At 49.8% G+C, this 26,378-nt stretch overlaps 1 protein-coding gene across 1 annotated transcript in view; it reads right to left on the reverse strand.

Annotated features, from left to right (window-relative positions):
• RSF1 (remodeling and spacing factor 1) overlaps positions 1-26,378 on the reverse strand; it is a 502,800-nt gene that overhangs the window by 441,275 nt on the left and 35,147 nt on the right. Inside the window, exon 2 of the mRNA XM_069203919.1 lies at positions 17,084-17,175. Within this exon, the coding sequence (XP_069060020.1) occupies positions 17,084-17,175 (92 nt within the window). The remainder of the gene's footprint in view (positions 1-17,083; positions 17,176-26,378) is intronic.

A 26,378-nucleotide genomic window follows, 5' to 3' on the forward strand; every position in this document is an offset into this window, starting at 1 on the left:
GTCCCATATGGGATGTATGGCCAGCGGTATCACATGCTTATTCTGACCTCAATGTTTCTTTCCTGTGTGTCTACTACAGGTCAGCGCTCATCAGAAGAGGGGATTCTGGCACGCCATTGCCAGGGAGGTGCGAACCATGGGGGTCTACAACCGGCGGAGCACCCACTGCAGGAAGCGGTGGGAGGACCTGCGGCGCTGGGCGAGGAAGACCTGCGAGGGCCAGCTGGGGATGTCCTCCCAATGACGAAGGGGTGCCCGTCGGGCTCTGACCCCCCTAATGCACTGCATTCTGACGGTGGAATATCCAGACTTGGATAGGCGCTTGAAGGCTGCACAGCAGACACAAGGGGGTCAGTACCAAGACCATTCTATGTGTCCTTGATGGATGTCTGAGGGTGTTGTGATACGTATGCTGTCTAGTGGCAGGGACTCTGTCTGATGTCATTTACTATAATGGCCCCAGGTCCTTCTGTAACGTTGGAGGTGGATGTATACCAGGGTTGTGGCCACTAGTCAGGGGCATAGCCATGAGTATAGCTGTAGGTGCTGCATGCTGGTATATTTGCTGGGTGGGAGTATGTGTGAACCAGTTATGTACATCCATACAGCTATTTACAGATTTCTCTCCTGTTTTGCCTCCCCACCCCTGTACTCCTGTGTTGTCTGTGTACATCAGCATCACCTGGCGAGGGAGCAGTGGCACCAGCGAGTGGGGATGCAGCGGCCCACGGTTGCAAGGAGGCAGAGTCGAGCGACGCCAAGGGGACCAGTGGGTTGGAGGGCGAGGGGAGTACCACAGCGGAGGCAACTACCACTGGAGGTAGTGATTCTAAAACCTTCTCCGATGGGAGCTCCCTGGTGGTGGCGGACCCTAGTGGGCCCACCCATTCTTTGTCATCTTCCGCCACCCCCATACCATCACCGCTCTCCCAGTTGCGCCCCACCCAGTTGCCAGTGCACGGTCACCCAGAAGGGTGGGCATCTCCTTTTCCCCAGTCACCTCATCCCCTGCCCCAGTCAGCCCTGCTGCCCTCACGGAGGAGGCTACTGACCTCCTGAGGACCATCTCTGTAGGGCAGACAACCATCGTTAATGCCATCCAGGGACTAGCATCCCAGATGCAGCAGACCAATGCATACCTGGATGGCATTCACTGTGCCGTGTCTGGCCTACAGAGATCTTTTCAGGCTCTCGCCTCCTCTTTGATGGCAGCCAGTGTCCCTGGTCTTTTCGTCCCCCCTCCAACCACCTCTAACCCTTCCAGCACCCCACTCCCTTCACCCATCCCAAGCACACATTCAGACAGCCAAACTCACACCTCAACACACAAGAAGCACACACAGAAACACAAGCACCACACTTCCCACCACAAGCACACACACAGCCAACATACAAAGGCACACACAACAACATCCACTTCCCCCTCCCTCTGTGTCCACCTCTTCCGCCTCCCTGTCTGTCACCTCTGAATGCATACTCACAGGCACTGCACGTGCACTCACTGTTTCTGGCCCCATTCTTGCAGTCACCACAACATCAGACATCCAGTCATGCACCCCAGACACCACACCTGCACTCACCACAACTACTCTGACTACCACTTGCAGCACACTCAGAAAACTTGCAGACAACCACACAACATACATTTACACTGGCAGCCTGTCTTGTCCCACTGTGTCCAACCCCCCTCCTCCCAAGACACTCAAACGTTCCCAGACACCCACCCAACACATATCCACCACACCTCAGCATACTGTACAGTCACCTGCATCCACGTCAGCAACACCTACACCTGTTACGACCACTCCCTCTACCTCCACTCCCACACCTTCCTCCAGGTCCACCCCTGCCTCTAAGAAACCTTTCCTATCCCATGTAGACTTTTTTGAACCCACTGGCCTACCCCGTCTCGGCCCTAAACGTGCCCACCTCCTTGCCCTGTCCCCTCCTCCTACGTCCAAGTCCACCCCTGTCTGCCCTTCCCATTCCCGTGCATCTTCCCCTGTGAGCAAGAGGCCCCGTGCTGGCCCAGGTACATCTGCCGCCCCCCAGTCCAAGCCTGCTCCCCCACCTTCCAAGGCTAAACCCAAACCCCCTCCAACTCCCAAAACGTAAGCCCAAGCACCCTCCTCCCAGATGTACAACCCCACCCCGCCACCCCCTGCCCCTGTTCCCTGAGGTGCCTGGCCACCCCATTGATGCCCCTTTATGGTGGAGTACTATGTGCACATGTGGGAGTCAAGTTTTTTGGGCCCATTTGCCTTTTTGCTATGGACTGGCCATTGGCCTAATGTGGACAATCTGTTGCTTCTGGAGCTTTATTAAAGTTTGTGTGGCCAGTGTTGGTGTTGGCACACTCTGGATCCGTGGTTCCTCGTTTCATTGTGGGGGGGTGTTGTGCACATGTGGGTAATTTAGGCATGTTGTCTTGGGTTTGTGTTGGGTAAGTACCTCTTGTTCAGGTGTGTATGGCTTGTGATGTTGTGAGGGTTGTGGGTGCTTTGCGGGGTGGGTGGAGTGGGTGGGTATGTAACTGTGCCCTTTCTTCCCTTGTTTAGTAGGTTGCGGTACTTACCGTCATCGTCTTCGTCGACGGTCTCGGTCATGGAGGTATATGGCAAGGAGCAGCACTGGCATGATTTGCAACTCTCTCTCCATGTCTGCTTTGGAGTGTTGAGTGAGCCTCCGGTGAGTGTTTCCTTTTGTTTTGGTTCGTTTCCGCCAGTGGCAGTGGTTCCCGCCCCGGAACTGACGGCGGTCTAGTGCTTCATTATTTGTTGGGCGGGTAGGGCCTTTTCGTCGGATGGCCTCTTCCGTTGTTGTCGACACTCCTCTGCTGGTGGAGAGTGTTTTCAGGCTGCCTGTTTTTCATGTGCTTCATTATTTGGTGGACCAGACCACCTGACTGTTGGTGGTAGTTATCGCCACCGCCGGCGGTGCGGTCTGTCCCGCCGTGTTCATAATGAGGGCCTTAGTCTTTTTCTCCCCACCAGCACACACAAGCTGTGAGGCAGTGTGCACGTGCTGAGTGAGGGGTCCCCAGGGTGGCATAATACATGCTGCAGCCATTAGAGACCTCCCCTGGCCACAGGGCCCTTGGTACCAGGGGTACCATTTACAAGGGACTTATCTGTGTGCCAGGGCTGTGCCAATTGTGGAGACAAATGTACAGTTTTAGGGAAAGAACACTGGTGCTGGGGCATGATTTGCAGAGTCCCAGAACACTGGTGCTGGGGCCTGATTTGCAGAGTCCCAGCACACTTTCAATCATAACTATCATCAACAAAAGGCAAAAATGACAGCAATGTCTCTACTTTTAGTAGCCAGGTTGTTTTCTCTTTTGAGTGGGCCACTTTGCTTGGTCCCCTTGCTGGCTATGTCTGCATAAGTAATAATATACAGTAACAACATTTTATGATGTTTACTATCCAGTTGCCTAAGGGTACCTCCTATTGATTTTGCCACTTTAGTATATTTTTTCAGTTGCTGGAGGGTCTCATTTACTGTTATACCAAACAGCTGTTCCCCACTGAACAGTGTGTTGATAATGTTCCCCTGAACTCTGGTTTGAAACCAGACACCCTCAACCATGACTAGCATCTTAGTGTTGTTCCACTTATCATTTGTCAACTTGCAGTGTCTGCAGCATCTACTGCTGAGGCATTTATTAGTGATGTTTTTCCCCTTTTCTGCTGGGGATGCTGCTCTTTTTTTAGACTGCTCAGGAAAGTGCTTCATTAGCTCTGCCATCACATTCCAGAGTTGGTATGCATATGTAAGGAAATGCCTCCTTGGCATGGTTACCCCCTGACTTTTTGCCTTTGCTGATGCTATGTTTTGATTTGAAAGTGTGCTGAGGCCTGCCAACCAGGCCCCAGCACCAGTGTTCTTTCCCTAACCTGTACCTTTGTTTACACAATTGGCACACTCTGGCATCCAGGTAAGTCCCTTGTAACTGGTAGCCCTGGTACCAAGGGCACTGATGCCAGGAAAGGTCTCTAAGGGTTGCAGCATGTCTTATGCCACCCCGGAGACCCCTCACTCAGCACAGACACACTGTTTGCCAGCTTGTGTGTGCTGGTGAGGACAAAACGAGTAAGTCGACATGGCACTCCCCTCAGGGTGCCATGCCAACCTCACACTGCCTATGCAGTATAGATAAGTCACCCCTCTAGCAGGCCTTACAGCCCTAAGGCAGGGTGCACTATACCATAGGTGAGGGCACCAGTGCATGAGCACTGTGCCCCTACAGTGTCTAAGCAAAACCTTAGACATTGTAAGTGCAGGGTAGCCATAAGAGTATATGGTCTGGGAGTCTGTCAAACACGAACTCCACAGCACCATAATGGCTACACTGAAAACTGGGAAGTTTGGTATCAAACTTCTCGCACAATAAATGCACACTGATGCCAGTGTACATTTTATTGTGAAACACACCCCAGAGGGCACCTTAGAGGTGCCCCCTGAAACCTTAACCAACTACCCGTGTAGGCTGACTGGTTTTAGCAGCCTGCCACACTCGAGACATGTTGCTGGCCACATGGGGAGAGTGCCTTTGTCACTCTGTGGCTAGTAACAAAGCCTGCACTGGGTGGAGATGCTATCACCTCCCCCAGGCAGGAGCTGTAACACCTGGCGGTGAGCCTCAAAGGCTCACCCCCTTTGTTCCAGCACCACAGGGCACTCCAGCTAGTGGAGTTGCCCGCCCCCTCCAGCCACGGCCCCACTTTTGGCGGCAAGGCCGGAGGAAATAATGAGAATAACAAGGAGGAGTCACTGGCCAGTCAGGACAGCCCCTAAGGTGTCCTGAGCTGAGGTGACTAACTTTTAGAAATCCTCCATCTTGCAGATGGAGGATTCCCCCAATAGTGATAGGAATGTGACTATTCCCCTTGGGGGGAGGCACAAAGAGGGTGTACCCACCCTCAGGGCTAGTAGCCATTGGCTACTAACCCCCCAGACCTAAACGCGCCCTTAAATTTTGTATTTAAGGGCTCCCCTGAACCTAGGAACTCAGATTCCTGCAACCTAAGAAGAAGAGGACTGCTGAGCTGAAAAACCCTGCAGAGAAGACGGAGACACCAACTGCTTTGGCCCCAGCCCTACCGGCCTGTCTCCCCCTTCTGAAGAAAGTGCTCCAGCGACGCTTTCCCCAGGACCAGCGACCTCTGAATCCTCAGAGGTCTGCCCTGCTCTAGAAGGACCAAGAAACTCCCGAGGACAGCGGCTCTGTTCATCCAAGACTGCAACTTTGTTTCCCAAAGGAGCAACTTAAAGACAACTGCGTTTCCCGCCGGAAGCGTGAGACTTGCAACCCTGCACCTGGCGACCCAGACTCGACTGGTGGAGGAACAACACTTCAGGGAGGACCCTCCGGCGACTCCGAGACTGTGAGTAACCAAAGTTGTCCCTCCTGAGCCCCCACAGTGACGCCTGCAGAGGGAATCCCAAGGCTCCCCCTGACCGCGACTGCCTGACTCTCAGATCCCGACGCCTGGAAAAGACCCTGCACCCGCAGCCCCCAGGACCTGAAGGATCGGAACTCCAGTGCAGGAGTGACCCCCAGGAGGCCCTCTCCCTTGCCCAGGTGGTGGCTACCCAGAGGAGCCCCCCCCTTGCCTGCCTGCATCGCTGAAGAGACCCCGTGGTCTCCCATTGATTTCAATTACAAACCTGACGTGTGTTTGCACACTGCACCCGGCCGCCCCCGTGCTGCTGAGGGTGTACTTTCTGTGTAACTTGTGTCCCCCCCGGTGCCCTACAAAACCCCCCTGGTCTGCCCTCCGAAGACGTGGGTACTTACCTGCTGGCAGACTGGAACCGGGGCACCCCCTTCTCCATTGAAGCCTATGTGTTTTGGGCACCACTTTGAACTCTGCACCTGACCGGCCCTGAGCTGCTGGTGTGGTAACTTTGGGGTTGCTCTGAACCCCCAACGGTGGGCTACCTTGGACCCAAACTTGAACCCCGTAGGTGGTTTACTTACCTGCAAGAACTAACAATTACTAACCTCCCCTAGGAACTGTGAAAATTGCACTGTGTCTGGTTTTAAAATAGCTATATGTGTTTTATTTGAAAAGTATATATGCTATTGTGATTATTCAAAGTTCCTAAAGTACTTACCTGCAATACCTTTCATTTGAAGTATTACATGTAAAATTTGAACCTGTGGTTCTTAAAATAAACTAAGAAAATATATTTTTCTATACAAAACCTATTGGCCTGGAATTGTCTCTGAGTGTGTGTTCCTCATTTATTGCCTGTGTGTATGTACAACAAATGCTTAACACTACTCCTTTGATAAGCCTACTGCTCGACCACACTACCACAAAATAGAGCATTAGTATTATCTCTTTTTGCCACTATCTTACCTCTAAGGGGAACCCTTGGACTCTGTGCATACTATTCCATACATGCATACAGAGCCAACTTCCTACAGCATATATATTTAGGAGAGTGCTGGAGCTGGCTATTCTTCATCGAGTTGATGTACCTCTCTCAAATGTTCTGCCAACCATAGCCATCTTTTTACTTTCTTTATCTAGTGGTGAATCGGATGTAGTTTGGATATTTGCCCTTTTCCTGGTTGTTGCTGAAATAATGGAGTCAACTGGGATTGCTCCTCCTATATACACATAGGATTCTTTGAAGAAAGTTTGTATTTTTCTCTGCCCACGGTGTAACATCTCTGCATATTAGAGGCTCCTTTAAGGCCTCTTCCCTGATCCAGAATGCTGGGCAGCATTGATAGGAACTGGTTCCTGGTTTGGGAAGGCCGCAATGTCTCTAGGAGGAAGCAGGATTGTGTTTTCCCTACCCTAATTGCATTCCAAATTTCTCTGCTGCGTTTTATTCAGTTGTCCATTCATTGCCATAACCTCTTGAGGCAACAGTCTTGACAGATATGTAATAATTGTCTGTCTTCAGCTGGATAGGAAGGAGGATATCTAGTTGAGCGCGTTGGTTTGAATGCCAATGCGGTGTAGTCAGGCAATGAGGGTGGGGTGGTAGATGGTGTCGAAGGCTGAGGATAGATTAAGGGTGGCGGAACCTCCCTGGTCGATAAGGTATCTGATGTAGTCTGTGGCTGCAATATGGGCGGTTTCTGTGCTGTGATTAGGTCTTTTTCAATACCTTTGAGTGGAAGGGCAGGAGCAAGATGGGGTGGTAATATTTGAGTTCATACGGGTTGGCTGAGGGTTTCTTTAGGAGGGGCTTGACAGCTGCGTGCTTCCAGGTGTCTGGGAAGGTGGCCGTAGAGATGGAGGTGTTGTTGATGTCTGTGAGGGCGTTTCCTATGGCATCGCTTCCAAGGTTGTAGATGTGGTGAGGGCATGGGTCCAAGGGGGACCTGGAGTGGACAGAGGCCATAATGGAGATGGTGTCCTCTGTGAAGAGTTGTTTCCAGTTGGAGAGCACGTGGGGGTGGGAATGTGGAATGGGTGAGGAGGTGGTTGAGCATCGTGGGCTGGGGGTCATAGTTGTAGATGTCGACAATCTTGTAGTGAAAGTAGTAGAATAGCTTGTGGCAGAGTGCTTGGGGTGGGTGAATCAAGTTTTCTGTGGCAGAGTGCAAGAAAACTCTCTGACAATGCTGAATAGTTCTTTGGCGTGGTTTGCGCTTGCCTCAATGAAGGTGGTGATAATTGTTGAGAACCGATCTGTAAGGCCTTGAGGTTTGTCGGGGTCTATCTATTTTAGTTTTTACCATTGTTATCTTTCCTCCACTCTTTCTCCCTCTTCTTTGCTTCCCCCTTTAAAATGTCAGCTCTGGCATGTACTAGGGAGCTCTGCCCTTTATCAAATTTAATTTGGTGGCTATACAGTGAACTCTTGTCTCAAGAGTGTTAGATAACCATTTTTCAAATCTGCTATATCTTTCTCCTATATTTTTCTCTAGACTCGATAACGAATCAAAGAGCGTGTCTTGCCACTCCCTTTTCATTCAGATTTGACCAAAGATGCCAGGCCTTTGGGGTAAAAGGCTTCCTTCCTGCTGGTTCAGACAATAACACCAAAAAATGAAGTAAGAAATGATCAGACCATAAAACAGGTATTGGTAATAGGCCCTGTGCTGTTAGTTCATTAAACTTCGAGAACATTGGGTCTAAGAGGTGCCCTCTGTTGTTTGTGGGGGAGGTTACAATTTGACGAAATTGAAGAGCATCCAGATCATCAATAAGACCCTTTAATAAAACATTCTCCAACTCAGATAAGATTGCTGTATATACTGTGGGCGCCAGAGGGCCAGAGTCCAAAATAGCTGCGCTCCGGTGAGGCTCTGCAAACCGGGGAATGAGATCCAGCATAATTGGCCGCATCCAGAGCCCTACTCGAGCCAGACACAGAGAGCTAAGTTCCATTGAGCACTCGTCGCCGGGGATGACAGGTTAACGGAGGGTAAAACGCAGGCAGGCCTGGAAAATATACTGCTGATTATAGAGCTGGTGACCTGACATGGCTGCCGAGCGGGGCCTGGACCGCGCCGCACAATAAGGAAAGAGCTGCCGACAGACGCTTGCCTGCATGAGATCTGGGGCAAGGATCGCTGCTGACTGCGTGGGTGCTGGCGGTGAGTGCGGACTGGCGGACCGAGTCTTTGGAGGTGAGGTGTAGCATGGGCAACGGGGCGGAAGCTGCGGTCAAAAGACAAAATCTGTGTGGGGCCCAGTGGACTGGACTGTGGCGGCAAGCTAATATGCTCACTGGCGCCTAGTGGGGTGGTGCAGAAGCACCAGCTAGGGTGATGCTGCAACGGCCGACGAAAGAGATGGCGATGAGCAGCAGATTGAGAATTGGGGCCGTCTGAATTGGAGTGGAGAGCAGGGCGAGGCGCTTATGGGGCTGGACAAGGGCGAAGATTGGATGCGCCAACAGGCACCTGGGTGAGAGGTGCGGCAGCGAGAGCCCATCGAATGAGGAGGGGATGAGCAGCGAAATGAGACTCGAGGTCTGGGTCAGAGTGAAGAAAGGAGCGAGGCTCAGAGCTAATAGGTGTGGCCGATTGAGGTCTAAGCGGAGAGAGCCTCTGCCTGGGCTGCCAGATTCAGTATTCACTAGGTAGATGTTGGGCCGGAGGCTGCCTGCGAGACTCCCTGACATGGCTGATAGCCTCACATCACTGTGGGCCTGATTACCACTAGCCTGTGATAACGGAAAGAAAAACAGGGCCTTTTGTGCCTGTGTGGGACATGGTGGAGTAGACCAGCTGTGGGAGGATATAAACAGGGCACATGATATTAGTGTTGGAACGTGCACTTAAACTAGTGAAGATGAAGCGCTGACTCACTGGGCCAAGTGAATAAGGGGGACAGCAACTGAGATTGATAGAAAACCTATAGGGGCTAGGATGTCCAGACTAAAGCACTTGGTCCCAACCACACAGCAGCTATGGGGAAAGCAGAAGGCAGGCAATCCAAGCTGCAGTTTGGCTTAAGGAGATCCTCCAAGAAGGTGAATGACACTACAAGTCCCCCTGAGCCAAAAGAACAACTAAAGGAAGAACCGCATGAGGACATGGACATGAAGTCGCTCCGGTTAGCAACGAAAATCAGCCTAGCATCCATCGAAACCAAAATGGACACTATGTGCTTCAGGATAAAGGCGATGGCGCACAAATAGGATGTCATGATGGATGAATACAATAAGCGGAACAGTGCATATATACAGTGGAGGACGATTCCGCCTCTTGTGGGCAGCGACTCACCAACATGAACAAAGTCCCGTGCCTTATAGCAGCGGAGAATGAGGATTTGGAAGCAAGATCCTGTCGCGATAATCTGCGAATCTTAGGTGTGCCCGAAACGACAAACACTGGGAAAATGGAGACCTATGTAGAAAAGCTGCTCCTCACTTTGTTTGGCGCTGATTCCATGTCTAAAGTTTTACTCGCTGATAGAGCCCACAGATGTCTGGCGATGCGTCTCCCACCGGGCGTGCCTACGTACCCAATCATTGCCAGACCCCTAAACTACAAAGACCGCAACACTATGCCTAGGCGGGCTAGGGAGCAACAACCTCTGAACTTTGAGGGTAATGTGGTGTCAATTTATCCAGACTTCACTCTTATGGTGCAGGAGTCCTGGAAAAATATCTTGCTGTAAAACAAAAGCTTTGACAGGCGCAGATCCCTGTGTCATGGTCTATCCCGCTAGGCACTGCATCATCTATAAAGGAAAGGAGCAGGTGTTTGCGAATCCTCAGCAGGCCCAGGAATTCCTGTACAAAAATAATATCGGCCATTCAAAAAAAAGGTAATGAAGTCTCGCCCTGGATCGGCCTCGCCTAATTCGGACATGGAGTAGCCAGCAGCTGTTCTGCTCTCTGTCGGTCCTGAGGCAACAGCCCTGTAAGGCCCTGCCTTACTAAAACTCGACCAATTCTTCCCCTCCACAAAGACTGAGTGTAGGAAGCTGGCTCTGTATATACTATCTCAAAGTAAGAAATAGTGTGCACAGAGTCCAAGGGTTCCCCTTAGAGGTAAGATGGTGGCAAAAACAGATAATTCTAATGCTCTATTTTGTGGCAGTATGGTCGAGCAGTAGGCTTATCAGAGGGTAGTGTTAAGCATTTGTTGTATACACACACAGGCAATAAATGAGGAACACACACTCAAAGACTTACTCCAGGCCAATAAGTTTTTATATTGAAAAATATATTTTCTTAGTTTATTTTAAGAACCACAGGTTCAAGATTTACATTAAACACTTTAAATGTAAGGTACTTCACTTAGATACTTTAGGAACTTTGAATGAAAACAATATCATGTACAGTCTTTGTAAAAATGGCAATAAGCTATTTCAAAAGTGGACACTGCAAAAATCAACAGTTCCTGGGGAGGTAAGTAAAGGTTAGTTTTGAAGGGAAGTAAAACACTTACAAGTCTCAAAGTTGGGGCATAGGTAGCCCACCGTTAGGGGTTCAAGGCAACCCCAAAGTTACCACACAAGCAGCTCAGGGCCGGTCAGGTGCAGAGGTCAAAGTGGTACCCAAAACACATAGGCTTCTATGAAGAACAGGGGTGCCCCGGTTCCAGTCTGCCAGCAGGTAAGTACCCGCGTCCTCGGGGGCAGACCAGGGGGGTTTTGTAGGGCACCGGGGGGACACACAAGAAGGCACAGAAGGTACACCCTCAGCCTCACAGGGGCGGCCGGGTGCAGTGTGCAAACAGGCGTTGGGTTATGTATAGGAAGTAATGGAGAGACCCTGGGGTCACTTCAACAATGCAGGCAGGCACAGGGGGAACTCCTTGGGGCAGCCACCACCTGGGCTAGGCAGAGGGTCGCCTGGGGGTCGCTCTTGCACTGGAGTTCGGTTCCTTCAGGTCCTGGGGGCTGCGGGTGCTGTGTTGGTTCCAGGCGTCGGGTCCCTTGTTACAGGCAGTCGCGGTCAAGGGGAGCCTCTGGATTCTCTCTGCAGGCATCGCTGTAGGGGTTCAGAGGGGTCGTCTCTGGTTACTCACGGGCTCGCAGTCACCGAAGAGTCCTCCCTGAGGTGTTGGTTTTCTGCAGGTCGAGCCGGGGGCGTCGGGTGCAGAGTGGGAAGTCTCACGCTTCCGGCGGGAAATGTGAAGTCTTTAAAGTTGCTTCTTTGTTGCAAAGAAGTTGCAGGTTTTTGAACAGGGGCGCTGTTCACAGGAGTTTCTTGGTCCTTGGGTGCAGGGCAGTCCTCTGAGGCTTCAGAGGTCGCTGGTCCCTGTTGGATGCGTCGCTGTTGCAGTTTTCTTCAAAGTTGGGAGACAGGCCGGTAGGGCTGGGGCCAAAGCAGTTGTCGCCTCCGTCTTCTCTGCAGGGCTTCAGGTCAGCAGTCCTTCTTCTTTGTTAAGGTTGCAGGAATCTAGTTTCCTAGGTTCTGGGGAGCCCCTAAATACTGAATTTAGGGGAGTGTTTAGGCCTGGGAGGGCAGTAGCCAATGGCTACAGTCCTGGAGGTTGGCTACACCCTCTTTGTGCCTCCTCCCTGTGGGGAGGGGGCACATCCCTAATCCTATTGGGGGAATCCTCCACTCTCAAGATGGAGGATTTCTAAAAGCAGGAGTCACCTCAGCTCAGGACACCTTAGGGGCTATCCTGACTGGTGGGTGGTGTAGGAAGTTGGCTCTGTATGTACTATTTCAAAGTAAGAAATAGCATGCACAGAGTCCAAGGGTTCCCCTTAGAGGTAAGATAGTGGCAAAAAGAGATCATTCTAATGCTCTATTTTGTGGCAGTGTGGTCGAGCAGTAGGCTTATCAGAGGGTAGTGTTAAGCATTTGTTGTACACACACAGGCAATAAATGAGGAACACACACTCAAAGACAGATTCCAGGCCAATAGGTTTTTATATACAAACATATCTTTTCTTAGTTTATTTTAAGAACCACAGGTTCAAGATTTACAAACAATACTTTAAATGAAAGGTATTTCACTGAGGTACTTTAGGAACTTTGAATTATCACAATAGCATGTACAGTTTTGGCAAAAATGGCAATAAGCTATTTTAAAAGTGGACACAGTGCAAAAAATCAACAGTTTCTGGGGGAGGTAAGTAAATGTTAAGTTCACAGGTAAGTAAAACACTTACAGGGTTCAAAGTTGGGTCCAAGGTAGCCCACCGCTGGGGGTTCAAGGCAACCACAAAGTTACCACACTAGCAGCTCAGGGCCGGTCAGGTGCAGACGTCAAAGTGGTGCCCAAAACACATAGGCTTCAATGGAAATAGGGGTGCCCTGGTTCCAGTCTGCCAGCAGGTAAGTACCAGTGACTTCGGAGGGCAGACCAGGGGGGTTTTGTAGGGCACTGGGGGGGACACAAATAGGCACAGAAAGTACAACCTCAGCGGCACAGGGGCAGCCGGGTGCAGAGTGCAAACAAGCGTCAGGTTTTCAATAGGACTCAATGGGGAGACCTGGGGGTCTCTTCAACGATGCAGGCAGGCACGGGGGGCTCCTTGGGGTAGCCACCAGCTGGGCTAGGCAGAGGGTCGTCTGGGGGCCGCTCCTGCACTGGAGTTCGGTTCCTTCAGGTCCTGGGGGCTGCGGGTGCAGTGTGGTTTCCAGGCGTTGGGTTCCTTGAAGCAGGCAGTCGCAGTCAGGAGGAGCCTCTGGATTTCCTCTGCAGGCGTCGCAGTGAGGGCTCAGGGGGGTCAACTCTGGCTACTCACGGGCTCGCAGTCGCCAGGGAGTCCTCCCTGTAGTGTTGGTTTTCCACAGGTCGAGCCAGGGGCATCGGGCGCAGAGTGGAAAGTCTCACGCTTCTGGCGGGAAACGTGTGGTCTTTAGAAGTTGCTTCTTTGTTGCAAAGTTGCAGTTTTGTTGAACAGGGCCGCTGTCCTCGGGAGCTTCTTGGTCCTTTTAGATGCAGGGCAGTCCTCTGAGGCTTCAGAGGTCGCTGGTCCCTGTTGGATGCGTTGCTGTTGCAGTTTTTCTTGAAGTGGGGAGACAGGCCGGTAGGGCTGGGGCCAAAGCAGTTGTCGTCTCCGTCTTCTCTGCAGGGCTTCAGGTCAGCAGTCCTTCTTCGTCTTCAGGTTGCAGGAATCTATCTTCCTCGGTTCTGGGAGCCCCTAAATACTCAATTTAGGGGTGTGTTTAGGTCTGGGAGGGCAGTAGCCAATGGAACTGGCCCTGAGGGTGGCTACATCCTCTTTGTGCCTCCTCCCTGTGGGGAGGGGGGCACATCCCTAATCCTATTGGAGGAATCCTCCTTCTACAAGATGGAGGATTTCTAAAAGTAAGAGTCACCTCAGCTCAGGACACCTTATGGGCTGTCCTGACAGGGGGGTGACTCCTCCTTGTTTTTCTCATTATCTCCCCTGGACTTGCCGCCAAAAGTGGGGGATGTGTCCAGGGGGTGGGCATCTCCACTAGCTGGAGTGCCCTGGTGCATTGTAACACGAAGCCTGAGCCTTTGTGTCTCACAGCTAGGTGTTACAGTTCCTGCAAGGGGGAGGTGTGAAGCACCTCCACCCAGAGCAGGCTTTTGTTTCTGTCCTCAGAGACCACAAAGGCCCTCATCACATGGGGTCAGAAACTAGTCTTTCAGCAGCAGGCTGGCACAGACCAGTCAGTCCTGCACTGAACAATTGGGTAAAATACAGGGGGCATCCCTAAGATGCCCTCTGTGTGCATTTTTTAATAAATCCAACACTGGCAGAAAGCTGTAAGAAAGTCACTCCGTGACGAAAAACATGTTGGCTTGCCTTTACTATGATGCTCTTCCCTTTGAATATGATGGCTGTGGTTATGGCACGATGATTCCTGGATCGATATTTGCTGTTTTCATCGATTAAAAGAACCTACTACTACTACTGAACTTTGTTGAAGGACTTTTTTTTACGTATTTCCTTGAGTGCTATCTATCCGAGGTAACACTTTTGTACATTTATTTATCATATGTCTCTTAATTTGATGTAATTTATCTGACGTATAAGTTATAGGCATCTTTGAACTGGGCAGAGTTTCTGGCCCCGCCTGGATGGGGGCAGACAGGCTTGCCTTTGGCGTGCCATCGGGCACCAACAGCATGCCTGCTGCGCGTCCGCACCGCAGTATGACTTAAATACTGAGGAAAAAGACTAGACCGCTGTCACAAGATGGCGGTTTAATTTATCCTGGCATGGCAACCAGGGAGAGAAAGTGAGATTAACAAGTATCAATGAATCCTATGGTAGGAGTCACAGGGGAGAGTAAAAAGAGTAGGAACAGCCTTGTGGAAGATGTGCTCTCCATGCGTCAACTGGAATCCGTCTCCTACAAGGTCTGACACCTGTTTTGTAAGTCTGTGAACAGTACCCAAATTTCGTGGCACTCTGTCCAACACCACAGACATAATAGAGCTAATGTTGCCTGCCCAGATCATGGAACTATGGACCCTCAATCAATTTAAGGACAAAGGACATGTCCAGTACACTGGGAGTGTACCCGTTAAATAAGAATATTACTCATCCACCCTGTGTTCGAGATTCTCACAAAAATATCTGAGACAAAGACAACGCAATCCCTAAGGGACCCATGTTGCCATTCCTCATGAATATAAGTATAAGGAAAAATAGTTTACCCCAACATTTACTGGCAGGTTTAGTGTGTTCAAGGGAGTTTAAATGAGTTTCTCCCAGCAGATATGCTGCCCCAACTCTGTCTTTTCAGAAAGAGGCTAACCACCCACATTCAGGATGTTGCCATGACAGTATTCAATGTGTCTTTATCTGTTCTCAGTGGTTTAGATCAATCACGTTAATGGGTGCATGATGTGCTTAGCCAAGACTGTTCAGGATTCTTTGGTTATGGTACAGTCTTCAATCACAATAACCCTGCATCCCTGCATGCGTACCAGTTGCTTGCTGCATCTCATTGCCTATCAAATGCCTGAGGTGGCGTATCAGTAAATTCTTTTGTTTGAGAAACCCAAGTTTAGCACAGTCCTCTAGTCTGTCCCAAGTGGATTCTGGTGAGGCCAAGAAGCACAACTTCCTATTTCTGATGACACTTGCTGGTATCAGCAGTATGTACCTATGGTCCTTTTCTTGTAGTCTGCACTTCACTGTGTAATATTATTTCCTTGAACAGAGCACTATCAGCATGCAAACAGGAAGAATTTTAATGGCTATGCCCTCATGTTGTGCTCCAGGTCCAGTTTGTAAGGTGTGCAGGATTGCATTGCTGTCTTGAAAATTGAGAAAGTAAGCAATAGTGGCTTGACATGATGCTACAGGTCTCAGTATTGGTGCCGGGGCCTGATGTTCTCTGAGTTGAATCACATTTTTAAAGGCCTTTTGGTTTCAGGGAACCCAGGGTGTAGTCTTCAAAAAAGAATTCAGCAGACCGGTTTTCTGCTCTTTCTGACTAGTCAGTAGTCACACACTGCTGTGTCTTGAACTCCCTTCCAGCCCTTCCAACCTGGCTTTTAGTGGTCATGTGGTCCTCTGCACCATAATCACTGAAGTTTATATTTCAGTATCTTTGTAATGGTGTATTCCATCGCTTCTGGTGCGTTAATCCTTTTGATGCCCTTCCCGAGGATCATTTGTATTGTTACTGTGCCAATTTCCGTTCTTGTGCACCACAGGAGTTCTTAATAGCCAACAGCAGACCTACGGTGGTTGTGCCACTGTCAAGGTTCTGTCCTGACGTTGCCATTTCCGTGAGGTTTTCAAAGGTTTCTCTTTGGGTCAGCATATAGTTCAATAATTGTTTTTGTCAGCAACCGCTTTGGGTTGTTTGCCTTTTTCCTCTGCGGGAAGAATGTTTCAACTTAGCAGTCACTGTCCAATATATATAACGGAGTGCCAAGACCATGAAAGATACCCTTCATTATACAGCCTGTAACAATCTAACAAGTTGATATTCTCTCCCCGACACAGTAATCATGTTATTAAGAACAAAGTGGTGGCTTCTATCACTTTGAACAAAAGCTTATGTAGCTCATCCACTGTACTAATGTGGCTGTTTCACTTAAAGGGTTGTAATCGTGAATGTGGGGGTCCTATAAGTGCCTTATGTTCTCTTGCAACAAGCAGTGGTAAATCTATTCCATCTCCATTGCCCTGCTGGCCACAAGGACCGGTAGGTGCTACCTTGGTGAGACAAGGTTACTGCAGCTTTTTCTCTCTTGTTAGCTCATGCTGCTGAATGCAGGAAAACCTAGGACATGCCCCACTGCAAGAAGAACAGACATCTATTCCCAGTTCCACTTTTCTTCAGTATGACCGGTATCCACTCACCAGGATATTTGTAGGGTTCATAGATTTTCCTAGTAAGCTGCCACCTGCCAGAAATGTACATTTTGACACATCTGGACAGTTTATACATTCACTAAAAACAAATAATATTAAAGCTACTTTGGTTGAATGTGTGCCCCCTCTCACTTAGCCGTGCCTATGTCACTCCATGTGCCACATTATGAAAATAGGCATTCTTTCCCAAAAAATCTTGAAGGAGATGGAGAACATCATAAAATGTGGTTCATGGGCAGATACTAAATAGATAAAAATAATAAGCTTATATGTATGTCACTCTGCAGGCATGAAAAGCTTGGGATACGCAACTATCAAGTGTAGGCAAAAAATTTTTTCATTTCTGAATCAGATGTGAATTAAAAAAAAATACTTACCCTGGTTAAGTACTTTTCCCATCTTTCTACTGTTACAGACTTCCCAATCTTTCTCATCAATTTCAAGTGCAGCTCCACCAGTATTTTTGGAACTACAAAGAGAAACCAGAGCTTTAAAATTGCAAAGTTAGAGAATGTTTTACTTTCAAGCATAAAAGCATTTATACATATTTGGTCTTTAAGAAGAAAGTAAACTTAATGAAATAGCGCACTATTAGATAGGAGTTGAGGTGAATCCAGCCGCACATATACATTCAAATTGTACAATAAATCAGAACCATGTGCACGAATCCAAGAGGCCAACTCCTTAGCCTTCTATTATCAGAAATCCGATACAACTTGCATGCAAGATTCAGCACATAATATTATCCTTATTTAGTGCATACAATATATTGGCATCCCATTGTCTTGTTTCAGTATTCAGATCCAAAGCACTCCAGTAATCCAATCATATTAAAATTTTATAAATCTTTATTGCTTTATCTTGATCATTCTTTTCCATTTAAAACAGCCACTAGCCGACGCGTTTCGTCCTCATGGACTTCATCAGGGCCAGCATACCATCTGTTCTTTTTTCTTTCCTGTGCAGAATGGATCCAAGGAATGAAGGGAGCTTCTCCTGCTTGGTAAGGGTGGCTGCCGCTTGGGTTTCTGCCACTCCTCATGTGGCACAGAAGAGGGGAGACAAGCAGCAGGGCAGGAACCAGCCCAACCAGCGGCCCCACCCTGCCACAGGAACAACAAGGCTCTAAGCAAGCCTAGCAGGTTGAGGGAAGTGGGACAGCAAAGCTGCCCTCCACCCCACAGGAGGAGTGGCAGAAACCCAATCGTCTACATGATGCACTTCCCAGCGCGGCTGAGGGTCATTGCGGACTAAAAGACCTGGCACTTTGCTGTGCCGGAGGAGGCCTGGGAGTGGCTTGAGGGTTCGAAAGCAGAAGGCCGTCCGGATCTTCGGAAGGAGAAGGGGGGGGGGGGGGCCCATAAGCAAGAAAATGACGGCCTCACAGACGGGGCGACAGGAAGGCTTGACGGACGTGCCGGCACCATAGTGCTGGAGGTATAGCGGACTCGGCTGATGCCTCTTCGGTCTCAGCAGGAGATACAACAGATGATGCATAATGCGGTTCAACAGGGGATTGCTTTGAATAGACTTTAGACATACCACAGGATAGAGGCCATGCTTGGTGGCGCTGGTCCACCCACACAAGAGTATTTCATGTTTTAGGCGACAGGCGTGCCGCAGTTTGGGGGGGTGGGCAGTTCAGAGCCTGCTATGCGGGGTTGTAGGGTGGGGGGAGTTTTTGCAGGGGGATGTTATTCTGCAGTTTATGGTTGTACCCAGTTTATGAGCCACTGCATAGCATCGCAACACCAAGAGGCATTGATTGGAGTGGGGGGGGGGGGACATACGCGGATCTGCAGAATTGGAAAACAGTAAATGGCAGGCTTGAGAGCGCATTCCCTTAGGGTCATGATATGGAATGTTAATGGTCTTGGGAGTCGCATTAAATAAACCACAGTCCTCCAGTTCTTGCACAGACATAGCCCCAACCTTGTCTTAGTACAGGAAACACACCTAAAAGGAAATTACTACAGGGCACTAGACAGGTTTGGGTACCAACTGATTGCTCATGCAGGATACACAGCGGGATCCCGGGATGTGGGTACTCTTCTTAAAAAATCAATACCATTCATTCGGACACGCACCTGGTGGGATGCACTGGGACGATATGTTGCAGTCTCGGGGTGTGGGAGGGACACACTCTTAATATTGGCTCTGTCTACGCCCCGCTGCGACTTCAGGGGCCCACCTTAGCAGACCTAGGTGCGCTATTACTTGACTTTCCAGCGGGTCTTCTGGTTCTGGGAGGGGACATGAACCTGGTGATTAATCCGGGGCTGGATAGAGCGACAAGTGCACGGACACCGGACGCTTCCACAATGCTGAGATCCTTTCTGGACTCCCTCGGTTTGGTAGATGTATGGAGGGAGGATAATCCAGGGCAGAGGCAATTCACCTTCTCTTTGGCCCCCCATGGTGGATCTGCGAGACTAGATTATTTGTTCATGGACAGGGCCCACAGGGGTTGGTTCCGGGAGTCTATGCATTATCCAAGAGGGATATCTGACACTCCCATGTGGGGGTCACAGTGTTGGGCTCCTCGCCGATGTACTTGCAGCCACCCCGGCTAGATCCCTGGTATCTATGAGACAGAGCCTTTGCTGACAGGGCACGAGAGTGGGCGGCCCAGCATTTTGAGGAGAATCTGAGTTCGTAGACTCTGCAGCCACACTTTGAGAAGCTTTTAAAACGGTCCTTAGAGGTCAGGTGCAGGCCATGATTGGGGGTTAGAGGAAGGAACAGCACCTACAAGTAATGGAAGTGGAGCACGATATTGTGGCTCTAGAGGCCCGCTCTCAGACAGGGGAAGGGGCGGGAGAGGAACTCTTGCACCAGTTTAGACTCAAACGATGTGACTTGCGCCCTGGCGTCTCAACACCGTTTATATGATTTTGGGGGACAAAGCCAGCAGACTGTTGGCCTGGCTGGATAAGCGCGACCAGGGTCAGGACTATACGGACCAAGGAAGGAACTACGTGTGAATCTAGTGAGTCCACAGTGGAGGCATTTGCTGTCTATTATGAGGAGGTTTACGCCTCAGTGTCTCAAATGACAGAGGAGGACTGCTCAGACCTCCTGCAGGACATCCAGTTGCCAGTGCTCTCAGAGTCGGAAAGAGGAGACCTGGAGGCTGAACTCATGGAGGAGGAGGTCGCGGATGCTTTGAGGGGGCTCCAGTCGGGCAAGGCGGCAGGGCCAAATGGACTACCGGCTGAAGTGTTTAAGTGCCTGGGTGGTACAGTGATGAAGCATATGTTGGCCATGTTCAAACGTGGGATGACTTCCGCTGGATCAGCGAATTACTACGGTTGTGGTGATTCCAAAGAAGGGTAAACCCCCGGAGAGCTGCACCTCTTATAGGCCCATCTCCTTATTAAATACAGAGGTTAAGGTCCTGACAAACGTCTTGGCCACTAGGCTGAGCGTAATTATTACTAAACTGGAGCATCCAGACCAACCGAGCTTCATGCCCTCCAGGTCCAAACGTTTGAACCTGAGGCAACTATACGGCGTCTTACATATGACAGAGGATCAGAGCAGGGGACAATCGGCGCTTCTGTCCCTGGATCCCCAGATGGCCTTCGATAGTTTAGAACGGCCATATATTTTCGCTGTGCTCCAACGATTTGGGTCGGCCCGCGATTTTGGTCGTGGATTAGATTGCTATATCGGGACCCAGTGGCCCGGATGAAGGCCAATGCTGCACTGTTTTTCCTTCACAGGGGCACCCAGCAGGGGTGTCTGCTATCTCCCATCCTATTTGCCCTGGCCTTCAAGCCGCTGGCGGCATGGATCTGGCAGGATCCACTGATCTGGGGCATAGACTCGGGAGCAACATGGGAGGAATGCATTTCTTTATATGCAGATGATGTCCTGCTGTACGTCACACGGCCCGGGCGGTCAATTGATAGAATAATGCAAATGTTTGGTACCTTTGGGGACTATTCCGGGTACCGGATTAACTGGGAAAAGTCACTGGTGTTCCCGTTGGCAGGTGCCCCGCCAGTCTTGCCCCAAGGCTGTGGTGTTCCGATCTGTACAGCAGGTTTCAAGTACCTGGGGATATATGTTACCAGGGATAAGGAGAGTTTTTTTAAAGGAAAATCTTCATCCCCAGCTAGATAGATTTCACAGAGACGTGGCCCACTGGAGGACACTGCCCCTTTCCCTGATGGGCCGAGCTGCACTCTTCAAAATGATGACACTGCCGCGCCTCCTGTATGTCTTTCAGAACACTCCCTATGATGTATCCCACAACACTGGAGATCGGTCACCTCCCCCACGCCTGAGGAATGGATAGTGGCGATGATTACCATAGCTAAACACAAAATAATAATTTATAATCTTCAAGACCAGGCTGCTATCTTTGCCCAGGTGTGGCCCCCCCCTTCCTATCAAAAGGCCCTAACATGCCGTCGTCACCGGTCCCCAGCTAACTCCCCGCACATTTCACTCCCCTCCCCCCCCTTTCTTCTCTTCTCTTTTTCATCCATCTTCCAACTTTTATTTCTTCTCCTTTCTCCCTTCTTCACACCTTTGCTCCCCCCCCCTCTTTCTTCCGTCTTGGATACACTGCAATTGCTCGCCTGATCTCCTCCCCCCATCCCTCCCACCTCTCCCCATTAACCTCCCTCCCATACTTTACTCATACCCTCTTCTGTCTCTAAGACGCCAAGTTACTCCCCCCTTTGTACCACCCTCTCTGTCTCTCCCTCTCTCCCTGTCCCTCTTCCTCACCTCTGATCCCCCCCTTTTCCCACTTTCCCCAATTCTTGACCAAGCTGGAGATGCATCACCTCTCCCTGCAGAGGCCTCCATAGATTTCTCTCCAGGGACAACCGAGAGTCAGATCACTGCCTTCACTTGCCTTTGAATATGCCTTACCCGGCAGGCTCAGACATAAGGTACCTCATACTCGCGAAAGCTCTGCAGAGCACCCGCTCATATAAACTTCTACCAGTGGGAGAGATACCGCATAGGAGCTCAATGGTCGTGCACTGCAAACTCATCTCAAACTGGGATCCCATCATACTGGCTGGCATACCCTCTAGCGGCTACCTGGTCTAAAGCTTGTGCTCCCCCCCCTTTTTTTTTTCTTTTCTTTTTATATATATCCCCCCCCCATACTGTGTTGAACTCATCGTCATTAATATTGCTACTATTTATGCGGGCTTTCGCCACTTGCCTCCTACGTGCCCCCTGCTACTGTTCAAATACACTATTAAGCATAATTAGATTTTTGTTTGTCCGGATTGTTCTAAATAGAACTCTAGTTTTTATACTCTATGGATAGCAGTGTGGAGAACTTGTAGTCTTGTCCCTTTTTTATCTTTGGCTTTATCTTTGTTCATTGCTACTATGTAACAATATACTTGTATTGAAATTCATACATAATGAAAAAATTACAACACAAAAAAAAGAACACTCCGTATGAGATAGCATCAGAGGTGTTCGGGAGTCTAGACCGTGAGATCAGGCTTTTATTATGGGGCGGCTGTTCCCGGGTGGCACTGGCAAAACTGAAGCTCAGAGTGTATGAGGCCAGGTTGGCTGGTCCGGATCACCTTCGATATTACTGGGCTGAGTCATGTCTCTAAGTGATGGGCATTTGTAGTAGCAGTTGTGTTTGGGAAAGGGAGAACAAGAGGTCCAAATCAGTCTGCAAGATGCAATTGAAGTCCCCTCCCAATAGTCAGGTTGACCACTCCAGTCTGAAAATATTTCAGACAATGTGTTTAAGAATGTTAGTTGATCCACATTAGGGGCATAAATACTTCCCATTACCACCCGTTGGCCGTCATGTCTGCTGTTCGGATAAATTCTGGTGTCATCCACATGAAAGGGGACACCAGCCCTGAACCACACCACTACAACACTGGCATATGTCAAATAATCAGAGTATACCTGCCCTCGCCAGCGCTTCTGTAGTTTATTAGCTAGGTAGTGATCAAACGTGAATCCTGCTGAAAAGCAATGTGGGTATTGTGTCAGCAGAGGTAGGAGTACACTGCATATCTGCGGAAGGAGTGTGCATGCCCCCAACGTTCCACGCCATCACTTTAGTGCCAGGCATGGAATTGAGGGAGTGGTGCGGTGTGGCTCAGCCTTGACCAAAGAGACAGATGTAATAGCTAGTGCAGTGTATGTGCCAGCTGGGTGCAAAAAGTTAAGCCTAGCAATGATTAAAAATAAAAAAAGGTAAGAAGGAAACTACAACATCCAAACACAGAATACCATCAGGGCAAAACAGCAACAGGCTTCCATCCAAACCAGATAAGTTTACATATATTTAGCAACGGATCAACCAGGTAGGTTAGATCAGTATGCGAGGTGCAGGCGAGTGTGTCCCTAATTGTATAAGAAATATATTAATCATCATTTAGAAGTAATTGTGGTGTCTACAATGCAGGCACTTCAACAGGAGACATCAGCCACAGTTCTAAGGGACAGCAGAGGGCCAGAGAATCCCGACTGACCCAATGCAGTGCTATAAGGAAAAGCATTTTATAGATGGTGCATTCAGGTGATGTCATCCGTCGCCTGTGGTGTGGCCTCTAGCCGTATTAACACATCAGTCTTGGAGGGCCACGTAGCGACTGAGCTGTCTGCTCGAAGACCCCACTGACTTCTTGTCAGCATCCAACTGGGGTGCACTTTCCCCAATATTGTTTGCCATCTGCAGAGCACATCGTCACTCCAGGATTACATGTTGCAGATCAGAAGTAGACCTGACTCTTGGAAGTTGTTCCTTCTTGCAGCATCTCCTGCAGTGGCACTTTCTTTACAGGGAAGCCCTAGTGCTCTACTCCCATAATGACAGGGACACTATGATGCAGGGTGTAGGAAGCTGGCCTGGTGTGTGGTGGGTACCCAAGGTACTTACACCGTACACCAAGTTCAGGTATCCCCTCTTAGTGAAGTGTAAGCAGTGTCTAGAAGCCAGGCTGTCTAGAGGCAGCTGTGGATGAGCAGCCAAGGCTCATCTAGGAGACATGCAAAGCTCATGCAATACCACTGTAGTCACACAGCACTTACACACACATGAAAGAAAACGCTCAGTTGTACAAAAATAAAGGTAATTTATTTTTGGGACACAATACCACAAGATACTAGAAGGGCAACCCTCCAACGGAAGGTTAGTAATACACTAAATATATACACTATCAATCAGAAATAGGCATAGAAAAGGTTAGAAAACAGTGCAAATATCAATAACCAATAGTGACCCTGGGGGAGCCAAAACCATATACTGAATAAAATGGAATGCGAACACAGGACCCCCACCTAGGTAAGTGGAATGTGTAGAGGGGAGCTGGGGGAACTAGAAAACCACAGAGGTAAGTAACACAGCACCCTCCAGCGACCAGGAAATCAGGAGTAAATCACTGTATTTTCCCAAAACCACCCAAAAGGAGGAAAAGAAGAAAAAGAAGACACCCAGACAAGACTGCAAGAAGCCAGCAGTGGATTCCTGAAGAAGAAGTCCTCTGGAGAGAGGGGACCAAGTCCAAAAGTCATGGTGGAGCCCAGGAGGAGTAGGAGCTACTACCCATCCAGCTGTACTTCCAGGAGTTGGTCGACGGTGAGGAATAACAGGTCAGCAATGCAGCCATGGAGCCGGAGAAGAGCTCCTGATGGATGTAGAAGATGCCCCATGCTGGAGTGAAGATTGCTGACGGGTGTTGGTGCAGGAATCCCACCAACGAGCCTTGACAAAGGCAAACTCGTGATTAGTGGAAAAGTGGTGCTGTCGGGGACAAGCAAGGCCCAGGAGGATATGGGACCCTCAGCGTCGCAGAGAGTCTACAGGAGAAGAGGCAGTACCAACAGTAGGCCCACAGGAGGGAGGCACAGAAGTCGCAGGAAGGAGTGCTGGGGACTGGAGCTACACGTCATCTGAAGATCCCTTGGAGGTGATGCAAACAATCCTTAGCAGCTGCAAGAGACGCGGTGCACAGGGGTACTGTCCTGCGTGGGAAAGCAAATGCTTACCTCCACCAAAGTTGGACAGCTGGCAGAGAGGACCAAGAGGACTTCTCCAGACCACCACCCGTGATGCAGGATCCACGCAGCTCAAGAAGAGGGGGAGATCCAGGCAGCCGGTCATCGTTTGCAGCAGGTGCCTGACGATGCAAGGGAGTGTCTCCTTCACTCGAAGAGAGATTCCTTCATTCTTCTGGTGCAGGCTGAAGAGTTGCTGTCTTCTCAGGATGCATGGTTGGGTAAATGTTGCAAAGCTGGCAGGAGCCGTGGAAATAAAGTTGCAGAAGAGTCTTCTTCATTGTTTGCAGCGTTGTCGGTTCCTGGTGGGTCCGATCACAGTTCCAATGGCCAGAAGTCCAAGTGGAGATTGAAGAGGAATCCTGCTTGAGTCTTGCAAGCCGGATCTGAGGACCCCCCCCCTGAGAGAGACCCTAAATAGAAAGGGGGATTGGTCACCTAACAAGGTAAGCACCTATCAGGAGGTGGCTGTGACGTCACCTGCCTGGCCTGGCCACTCGGATGCTCACAGAGTTCCCTGCCAACCTAGGAAACAAGATAGCAGAACCCAGGGACCCTCTGGAGGAGCTCTGAGCACCACCCCTGGGGTGGTGATGGACAGGCGAGAGGTCAATCCCTTTTCCATTGTCCAGTTTCAAGCCAGAGTAGGGACTGCGGGTCCCTGAACCACTGTGGACTGGTTTATGCATGAAGGGCGCCAAATGTGTCCTTCAAAGCATACCAGTGGCTTAGGGAGGCTACCCCTCCCAAGCCAGTCACACCTATTTCCAAAGGGGAGAGGGTGTCACCTCCCTCTCCCAAAGGAAATCCTTTGTTCTGCCTTCCTGGGCTTCAACAGATCAAGCAGCAGGAGGGCAGAAACCTGTCTGAGGGGTGGCAGCAGTTTGGGCGGCCTGGAAAACCCTGTAAGACTGGTGGTAGCAATGCTGCGGGTCCTCTAAGGAGCCCCCAGAGTGCATGGAATCATACTTCCAATACTTGCAACAGTATTGCGGTATGATTCCGACATGTTTATAAAATGCCCCGGTTTGGGGTTACCATTATGTAGCTGGACATAGGTAGTGACCTATGTCCAGTACAGGCGTAAAATGGCGTCCCTGCACTCACAAAGTCTAGGAAAGAGGATCTGGAGTTTTTGTGGCACCTCTGCTAGGGCAGGGGTACCCTCACACACAGGTACCTGCACCCTGCCCTCTGAGATGAGAGGACCTACCATAGGGGTGACTTACGTTGACCTGTAGTGAAAATTGGTGCATGTGCCTGTTTTTACGCAGACTGCAATGGCAGGCCTGCAGAACACTTTGCATGGGCTCCCTATGGGTGGCAGAATAACTGCTGCAGCCCAAAGGGATCCCCAGGAACCCAATGCCTAGGTACCATACACTAGAGACTTACATGGGGTGGACCAGTATGCCAACTGTGGTAAGAAAATGTACAGTTACCAAGTTAGAAGGGAGAGAGCATAACCACTGGGGTCCTGGTTAGCAGGATCCCAGTGGACACAGTCAAACACACTGACAGCAGCAAGAAAATGGGGGTAACCATGCCAAGAAAGAGGGCACTTTCCTACACAGGGTCTATTGTGTCAATCCAGTCCATTGCCTCCTTGGAGTCAGTAAAAAAGGGTGATTTGCCACCCAGCAGGAGCGTAAGTTTGGCAAAGAAGAA

Source organism: Pleurodeles waltl, chromosome 8, assembly GCF_031143425.1.
Source record: "Pleurodeles waltl isolate 20211129_DDA chromosome 8, aPleWal1.hap1.20221129, whole genome shotgun sequence".
Lineage (NCBI taxonomy): Eukaryota > Metazoa > Chordata > Amphibia > Caudata > Salamandridae > Pleurodeles > Pleurodeles waltl.